This window comes from Sparus aurata, chromosome 12, assembly GCF_900880675.1.
Source record: "Sparus aurata chromosome 12, fSpaAur1.1, whole genome shotgun sequence".
NCBI lineage: Eukaryota > Metazoa > Chordata > Actinopteri > Spariformes > Sparidae > Sparus > Sparus aurata.
In genome coordinates, this window is record NC_044198.1 from 29,883,564 (window position 1) to 29,893,505 (window position 9,942).

The 9,942-nt window shown below is 46.1% G+C and overlaps 1 protein-coding gene across 1 annotated transcript; it reads left to right on the forward strand.

The window, feature by feature from the left end:
• The first annotated feature begins 541 nt into the window (after positions 1-541).
• On the forward strand, positions 542-8,236 carry ugcg (UDP-glucose ceramide glucosyltransferase). The gene is made up of 10 exons (XM_030435441.1): positions 542-639; positions 3,326-3,470; positions 3,587-3,689; positions 3,877-3,978; positions 4,067-4,179; positions 4,547-4,725; positions 4,833-4,919; positions 5,218-5,325; positions 5,844-5,922; positions 6,110-8,236. The coding sequence occupies exons 1-10, from the start codon at positions 542-544 to the stop codon at positions 6,278-6,280; spliced, it is 1,185 nt and encodes a 394-aa protein (XP_030291301.1). The 3' UTR covers positions 6,281-8,236.
• Positions 8,237-9,942: the final 1,706 nt, after the last annotated feature.

Here is a 9,942-nt window from a genome sequence, read left to right on the forward strand (position 1 = left end):
AGAAGCACTTTAATGACTTTAAATTAATGTTGAGTTGTCAAGTTAAATATTCAGTGTGACGCCTCCTCGTGTTTCCTGAGCTCTCCATGTGTCCTGTGGTTGTGTTCAGGTGTTTGATGACATCATGTCCTCGGTGCTGAAACATCGGGAGGTTTAACTCTACAGTTTTAGTTAAGCTTTTATTCTGAAGTCGGCCGGAAGTACTGCGCTGTGTCGCTCCCCCGTCCCGTGCCTGCCGCCGCTCCCCCGGTAGGTCAGCTGACCGTCGGCCGGTCTGGTGACTGTCAAACCGCCGCAGCTCGCGCCGTGACCCGGACACCAGCACCGCCAGGCCGAGGCCGGTCTGTCCCGTCATCGGAGCTCCTGACACGGACTGCTTCCTGACGTCCTCCGCTGTGAGCCGCCACCGGATCATCCGCCTCGACCAGCCGCGCTCGTCGCACCGACAGTCAGACCCGAACACTCGGAGTCAGCTGGCCTCCATCCCGAGCCTGTGTGACCCCCAGCCGGCCCGCAGCCCCGGCAGCCCCCGCTGAGCGCCATGGCCGTGCTGGAGCTCGCCATGCAGGGTCTGGCCGTGTTCGGCTTCATCCTGTTCTTCGTGCTGTGGCTGATGCACTTCATGTCCATCATCTATGTGTGAGTGCTAAGCTAACGCGGCTAACGCTAGCTGCCGACGCTTCTGTGTGTGTGTGTGTGTTTGTGTGTTTGTGTGACACGTTTGTGTTCGATGAGATTAAATATAAAAGTGAGATGAGTGGAGCTGCTCCGCGGGATCCTTCGTGTCTGACAGCCGACAGCAGCTCCGGCGGAGCGGGTACATGTTGGGCGTTTTCCTGGTTCCCCGCTAGCCGGTTAGCTTCGGCCGTTTGTTCCGCTCGCTCTGGGATCCGGTTCCGTGTTGCTTCTGAGACTAAATGGATTTATTGGGTTGATTACCAGCTGGGACAGTCTGTGACGGGTCCGGACCGGGTTTACTGCTTCGTACAGGTCGTTAACACGTCTCCAAATCGGTTCCGTTACGGTTCGTTAGCGTTAGCTGCATGCATTTCCTGTTTCCCTCTGTTGTCGCCGAACTGCATCTGAAAACCTGTCGATTTAATGATGTTGTGGTCAGCGGCCGTTGTGTTAGCGAGGCTGAAAATGTCTAAATGTCTGATTAAATCAGCATGTGTCGCACTTCAGTTCGGCTTCACGTGAGTCAGCCAACAGCTCCAAAACACCTTAAACTTCAAAGCTTTGGATTATACTCGGCGTTAGTCCCACAGGATGCTTCGCTTAAAAACTGCTCATTTTGTAATGGAGTTTGGTGCAGCGGTGACGAAAGGTGATGGGGCAACAGGGGTTTTTCCAGCAGCTTTTCCAGTTAGTTCAGCAGGTGTGTCTCCTATAAGGCCTCAGAGGATTTAATAACTAAGTCAGTCGAGATATGAACATTTCTCTTTTCACTCCTGCAGGACGTTCAGACATTAAGATGGATCATTTAATCAGCTGATCAGAAAGCTCCTGAAACAGCACTTCACTTTGTCCTGCTGTCTGCCTGTCGATCCACACATGACTTCATCTATTTCCACAAATCTGCACATTTCCAGGCTCTTAAATACATTTATGTAATTCTCTGGGGGACCTGAAAAGATTATAGGATTTTCAGAAGGATTCTGGACTTTTAAAGAGGCTCCAGAACTTAATGAGCCTGAAGAACTACTGAGTCGTTAGTGTGGACACAGAAATGAGATCATTCCTTTGGGTTTGTTGATTGAATTCAAAAAATTAAAAAATGTGTGAGCTGAATTTTGTTTTCGGAAACATTCTGCGATAGTGAGAAATTAAAATGTCTTAAAATCACAGTTTCCTGAAGCTCAAAGCTCAGATGACTGATAACCCTCAACCAACAGTAAGACAACGATCTTTAGTTTACTGTCATCAGTAAGAACAGCAGAACATTCTCACATTTGAAGAAACTTTAAGAACTTTCAGCATTTTAATAAATTTTTTTACTTGAGACAAGAAATCAAAAAAATCCATTCAGCCATTCCTGATTATCACGAGACTACCTGGATGACGACGGCCGCGACTACCGCCTGAAGGCCGCGACTACCACCTGAAGGCTGCGACTACCACCTGAAGGCCGCGACTACCACCTGAAGGCCGCGACTACTACCTGACTGTCTGCGACTACCGCCTGAAGGCCGCGACTACCACCTGAAGGCCGCGACTACCACCTGAAGGCCGCGACTACCGCCTGAAGGCCACGACTACCACCTGAAGGCCACGACTACCACCTGAAGGCCGCGACTACCGCCTGAAGGCCACGACTACCGCCTGAAGGCCGCGACTACCGCCTGAAGGCCGCGACTACCGCCTGAAGGCCACGACTACCGCCTGAAGGCCGCGACTACCACCTGAAGGCCACGACTACCGCCTGAAGGCCGCGACTACCACCTGACTGTCCACGACTACCGCCTGAAGGCCGCGACTACCGCCTGAAGGCCGCGACTACCGCCTGAAGGCCGCGACTACCGCCTGAAGGCCGCGACTACCGCCTGAAGGCCGCGACTACCGCCTGAAGGCCACGACTACCGCCTGAAGGCCACGACTACCGCCTGAAGGCCACGACTACCACCTGAAGGCCACGACTACCACCTGAAGGCCGCGACTACCACCTGACTGTCCACGACTACCACCTGAAGGCCACGACTACCACCTGAAGGCCGCGACTACCACCTGACTGTCCACGACTACCACCTGACTGTCCACGACTACCACCTGACTGTCCGTGACTACCACCTGACTGTCCGTGACTACCACCTGACTGTCCGTGACTACCACCTGACTGTCCACGACTACCACCTGACTGTCCGCGACTACCACCTGACTGTCCGTGACTACCACCTGACTGTCCGTGACTACTACCTGACTGTCCGTGACTACTACCTGAAGGCCGCGACTACCACCTGACTGTCCGCGTGTCAGAGTGGAGAAGGAGGCCCGTCTGTGTTTTAGTGTCTACCTGTCAATGAAACATCAAACTAAACAAATGTATTTTATTACTGTGTTGGATTCTGATGTCCAAACACACTGAGGACAGACAGAACACACATCTAATACTCCAGATGCTGTGTGTGTGTGTGTGTGTGTGTGTGTGTGTGTGAGAGAGAGTGTGTGTGTGTGTGTGTGTGTGTGTGTGAGAGAGAGTGTGTGTGTGTGTGTGTGTGTGTGTGTGAGGGTGAGGGTGTGTGTGTGAGAGAGTGTGTGTGTGTGAGTGTGTGTGTGTCTGTGTGTGATGTTCATGCTTGTTGACCTCTGACCTCTCCGTCTCTTTCAGGCGTCTCCACCTCCACAAGAAAAGGTCAGAGGTCAAACAGCCGTTTGTGCAGATGGCAGGAGTTTCTCTGCTGAAGCCTCTGAAGGGGGTCGACCCGAACCTGATCTCCAACCTGGAGACATTTTTTACACTCGATTACCCAAAGGTGACAATAACTAACTGGCCTCTGATCGTCTGGTTCCCTTCAGCTCTCAGGCGACAGCCCTGAGCCACAGTCTGAACCTGATCTGCTGACTGTTTTTTCAATGTTTTTGTTTTCAGTATGAGGTCTTGCTGTGCGTTCAGGATCAGGATGATCCAGCTGTTGACGTCTGTAAAAAGTTGTTGGGGAAATATCCCAACGTGGACGCTCGACTGTTCATCGGTGAGCTTCTGTACTTTCTTTCTTGTTTGCTGTTCGTTCTGTCACTCAACTTACTTCATAATAGTTTTGCTGTTTAGATTGTTGTGTTCTTTTGTAATAACCAGCTCTCATTTAATGACATGTAACTCACCTTTTTGAGTCGTTTGTTAGCAGCTAATATTAGCATGTGTCTCTCTTTGGTTCTCAGGGGGGAAGAAAGTTGGAATCAACCCCAAGATCAACAACCTGATGCCGGGCTACGAAGGAGCCAAATACGGCCTGGTGTGGATCTGTGACAGCGGCATCAGAGGTCAGTGAACTGCAGGTTTCACCTCAAGCTTTTGACTTTTGTTGCTCATCATTATCACTAAAGCTAACTCTCTGTGTTTGTGTGGCAGTGAAACCTGACACCCTGACAGATCTGACCAATCAGATGACAGAGAAGGTGGGATTGGTCCACGGGTTGCCATATGTTGCCGACCGCCAAGGCTTTGCCGCAACACTCGAGCAGGTAATGCTAACAGGCTAACATCATGCTAACTCTGCGGCACACACAGTACAAACATTTATGTCAGTGGAAATGTCTGATAACATAATGTCTTTAAATGCTGTTCAGCATTAGCATCTAAAGCTAACGTGACTCTTTTCTAGCTATTCCAGATAAATGTGATCACAAATTTGATCACATTAGCATTTTTAACTCACTAATTAACTGTTGATGCTAACACATGATCATTTCTATAATTTTTTTAATTTCTTCAATCTGTAATTCTCAGTTCGATGTTTTGTTCCAGATGCTAATGCTAACTGTGCTCTTACATCTTGGGATAAAGTGTTTTTAGCTGTCCTGACGCTAACAGATGCTAACATGTTGTCAGGTGTATTTTGGGACGTCCCACCCTCGCTCCTACATCTCGGCTAACGTGACGGGGATCAAGTGTGTGACGGGGATGTCGTGTCTGATGAGGAAGGACGTGTTGGATCAAGCCGGTGGATTGGTTGCGTTCGCTCAGTACATTGCTGAGGATTACTTCATGGCTAAAGCCATCGCTGACAGGTTAGCATGTTAGCATCAGCACCTGTGGTTTTGATGATGTTGTTTATGTGTAAAGCAGTTTGTTTAAATGCTAAATGAAACTGATCTGTTTCTGTCCGTCTCCTCAGAGGCTGGAGGTTCTCCATGGCGACACAGGTGGCGCTGCAGAACTCTGGGTCGTACTCTATTGGACAGTTCCAGTCCCGCATGATCAGGTGACCTCAGAACTCTGTGTTTATTTCTCATATTTCATTCGTTTGATCTGCTCTTACATGAGTCTGTAATAATACACATGCTGAAGATTTATTACTGTTGGCAGATTATTTTTATGTGACTTCAAGTCTGTACAGATATTCTGACAGTGTGTGAGTTTTATAACATTAGAATTATGTATTTATTTTAATGAAGTGCATGAAGTTACAGACGCAGTGAGGTGACTGAATGTTGCTCTGAGTGAAAGTCATCTGGAGTTTATGTTCGGTCGAATTGAATCTGTTTGTTTGACTCTTTCAGGTGGACGAAGCTGAGGATCAACATGCTCCCTGGCACCGTGCTGGAGCCCGTCTCTGAGTGCTTCCTGGCCAGCCTCATCATTGGCTGGGCTGCTCATTATGTGTTCAGGTACGCAGCCAATCACAGACATCTTAACAGCACAGTGTCTCCATAGAAACGATCAACAAAGCGTTTGATTCATTGTTCTGTGCCGTGTAAAAACTGAGCTAGCATTCTGAAGAAACGTTAGAGTTCACGTCTACTGAAGTTAGCATGCTAACCAGCTAGCCCCGACCCGTCCTGTCTCCTGATACCACTCTGACAGTCTGACAGTCTGATGCTGAGCCCAGTGACCTGCAGTCAGCGAGCAGAGCCAACAGCAGCTAGTCTCTACAGCAAAGAGAACACTGAGCAGCAGTTAGCGGTTATGCTGCCCCCTGTAGTTCTGGAGGTGCCTTCAAACTGTAGCTGTTTGTTTCTGGATGTTTTCTGTGTGTTTCTTCTTAATGTGCAGTGAAGTAAATAACATGAGCTAAACACACACTGCTGGAGTCTGTCGTCATGTGAAGACAGCAGTGTAAATATCAGTCTGAAATGTAAACACCTGTGTGTGTGTGTGTGTGTGTGTGTGTGTGTGTGTGTTGCAGGTGGGACATGATGGTCTTCTTCATGTGTCACTGTCTCGCCTGGTTTATATCCGACTACATCCAGCTGACCGGAGTTCAGGTACTCACATTGGACAATGTAATGCTTTTACTTTGAAAGGCTACATATTACAGGATGTGATGTAGCTGTATACTCTAACAAATGTTTTACTGTATAAACTTGTTTTAAATGAAATTATTCAGAAAATGAAATGATGTCTAAAGGGATGTAAACTGATTGGTTATTGATGGATGACATCACGTTGCAGGGCGGCCCGCTGAGCTTCTCTAAGCTGGACTTCGCTGTGGCGTGGTTCATCAGAGAGTCGATGGCGGTGCAGATCTTCCTGTCGGCTCTGTGGGACCCGACTATCAGCTGGAGGACCGGGCGGTACCGGCTGCGCTGCGGCGGCACCGCAGAGGAGATCCTCGATGTCTAGTTACCACGGCAACAGGCTGTACCACCCTCCTCCTGGTGAACAGGAAGGGGAGGAGCCAGAGAAAGAGACTGATGTTCATTTGTTTTTTATGAGACAAACTGAAGTGTGTGTGTGTGTGTGTGTGTGTGTGTGCGCGCGTTTTTATCTATTTATGTTCCTTTTGGTGCTAAAACTAAATGATGCCAGAACAAGCCAATGAGAGCGCAGGACGAAAGAAAAAAAAAAAACGGGGAGTGACTCATCGCACTGAACATCTTTGATCATCAGAGAAACATCAACCAATCAGGAGGGAGGAGTTTAAATCCTCTCTTGTCATTGGAGGATTTATTTAATTTTCCTCTGAATGTCAGATTTTTTTTTTAAAGCTGAACCTGAAGTAACTAAGTACAGAACAGTAACTGAGTACTGAGCAGTAACTGTAACTAAGGTGATGTAATCAGAGTAACCCTCAGAAGGCTTCAGTGCTGCAGACTGTTCTCAGCTGTAGTTACATTATAAATCAGCTGTTGTTACATTACAGTAGTTATAATTATCACAGATGTTGTAAAAATCTGAACTAACAAAGATTAAAAACTGAAACTGGGAGCTAAAAGAGGCTGAAAGTGTCGGACTGCTGCAACACTGATGATGTTCCATCAGAGAAACCAAACGAGACGTTTTCTTCTCTTCACGACGTCCATGTTGAATGTTTCCACTGCAGGAACCTTTCAGGAACATCAGCCGTGCATTAAAGGAAGCAGGAAGCAGGAAGTAGGAAGCAGGAAGTAGACGCACTGCAGACTCTGAGTTGGCTCGGCTGTTTGCAGTCTCGGTTTGGTGACGTCAAACAGAATCGCGGCTGGGACAGATGGCGTCTGTCTGCTCACTCATCACAGCCAATGAACACACAGGACGACTGTGATGTCATCTGTTCATGCAAAAAGCTGAATTTTCTCAGAGTGAAGAGAAAATGTCTGAGTTTGTTTCTCTGCTGAGCTCGTGGAGCTCATGAACCTCAACATGAGTCAGCCAATCAGGAGAGAGCGTGACGGGGGAGGAGTCATGATACTTTGTATCATCGCTCATCAAAACAAAACTGTTTCATATGTTACAACAAACATATTCGTTTAATTTAACATTTTAATAAAAGTTATAAAAAACTTAATGTGTTCTGTAACAACAGTCGAGTCAGTGACGCCACAAAGATCAGTTCAGCTGCTCGTTACCAGACTGACGACCCGCGAACAATCAGCACGTCTTTATATTGTTACACATATTTCATACAGGTGAAACCTGTGATGATCAATTATCAAGTCTTAATGACAGAAAGTGTCCTGGTGTCTGCAGGAGTGACGTCACTGCAGAACCGGGCCGATCAACTGGAGGATGTTCTGTTTGTTCTTTTAAAGTTTTCTGTTTTAGAATGATTCTTTTTTTATGTCGCTCCCTGACAAAAAAACAACAAGCGTCTTTCAGAAGCGAGCACTGAGACAGGTCCAGTATTCTGTGGCGATGACGGTCGCAACATTTCACGTGATCCACGAAACATCCGACAAAACACCGGACCAAATAATCCAACGTGAAGATTAAAATATCACATCTCTCAATTTATTGTTTTGTAAAGTCTAAACACTGTACACTGTGTGTGTGTGTGTGTGTCTGCGTGTGTGTGTGTGTGTGTGTGTGTCTGTGTGTGTGTGTGTGTGTGTGCGATTGCGATTGCAGGTGTTTTTTTAAAGCTGTGTTGCTTTAATGTTAGCATTTAGCTGTTAGCGTAACCTCGGGGGGTTTGGGTGATGACATCAGCGTGGAGTCGGACGAACCCGTCGCTGTCGTCCAATAGGATCAGTAGGATTCTTGTTTGTTTATTGTTGTTTTTTAAATGACAGTTATCTGCTGTAGTCTGCGAACCGACCAATCACAGTTGAGGATTGTGTCAACACAGGAACAATAAAGTTTTATCCTTTCAAAACAGAACTTTATTGTGTTGTTTGTTGAAACTGTGCTGCTGTCTGATTGGGTGGGAGGGTGGTCAGTGGGCTGTGCTGCAGAAATCGAGGACAGTGATTGGTTGTCAGGATTTATTTATTCAGTAATTCATGCTACAACTTCCTGTCACACTTTCAGAATAAATAAAAATTCAGCAAACTCGTTTCTGACGTCAGCACAGATAAAAGCCCCGCCCCCTCTGCTTCATGCACTGGTTGAATATTAAAAATATGTCATAATAATAATAATAATAATAACAACAGTAATAAGTCCCACAATGCACCACGAGTACTTTACATTCATCAACAGGAGACATTCAGATAAAAAACAGTTGAATCTTCTGCTGTCAGATTGAAAAGGAAACGAAGCCGAGCGACTCGACAGCTTCACACTGTCAGTGTGTCGACGGCTGCGTCATCACAGTGACGTCATCGCTGCAACATCGTCACAACGACATCATCACGACGTCATCACAACGACGTCTGACGCTTTAAATACATTAAACATTCATCAGAACATTTATCTACGTGTTTTCATGTCTTCACGTTACAAACGAGTCCAGAACAAACTAACAGGTCTCATCAGTCATACGGGTGCAAAATGTAACCACTTCTGTAATTTAGTATCAAGGCAGGTAGAGAGCAGCATGTCACTGAGGAACCGCTAACTGCAGCAGCTAGTTAGCTCAGTTAGCTGTGCAGCTAGTAGTTTGGACTGGGAACCAGAGGAGTGCTGATGTTTACATGGTTAGCATGGGAGATATACGTGTGTATAAACATACATATATATACACAAACATTATGAAGTCAAAACTGTTTAAAACTGTTTTACATTCTATTGATAATTTATTACATATTGCACCTTTAAGGTGACATATTACAATTAATGTATGTTGTGACGAGCATGTGTCACATTTAAATAAATACACACGTGTCAGAAACATGTTACAACAAACTTCTGTAACGAGCTAACGAGCGCTGACGGTTCAGCTCGTTACACGTCTGTTCTCACATGTAATAACTTAAAGTCAGTGTGACGTTATCGGATCTTCACAGCTGATTATTGTTGTTATTACACATTCTGTATGTTGTATCATCAGTGTTGTTGTGTGAAGACGATCAATCTGTCAGATTTCTCATGAATAAACTCAGTTAAAATGTGAAACTGTGATGTCACATCCTCTCACAGGGTCCCGCCCACAACGACATCTGACTGCATACACGTCACAATGAACAGCCAATCAACACCAAGTAATCTGAATCTAATCTGAAGCAGCCAGTAACTAAAGCATTCAAATACGTGTAGAGTAAAAGTACTCGAGTAAACTGAACGTCATCACTGGCGGTTTGACATTTGATTTCTGTTAATCGTGTCTGTGTTGATAAAACTGTTTCAGTCGATCTGTAGTTTAAAGCTTTCAACTAAAATGTAACTTATTACATCAACAGGTATGTAACACAATACAGGAAGTAACTAAGTATTTAAGATGTGACAGTACTTGTCACCTATAAGTACATCAGTAGTGTCTTACTCACTACGGTACCTGTATCGTGTTACACCACGAGGACATATCACCACGGCACGTGGTGTGATGGTGTGGGCGGGGCTAAATGAGAAGTTGCACAGTCACATGTGACGTTAGTGATGTCACAGCTCTGACGTGGACGGAAACGTGAAGACATGAAACCAACGTT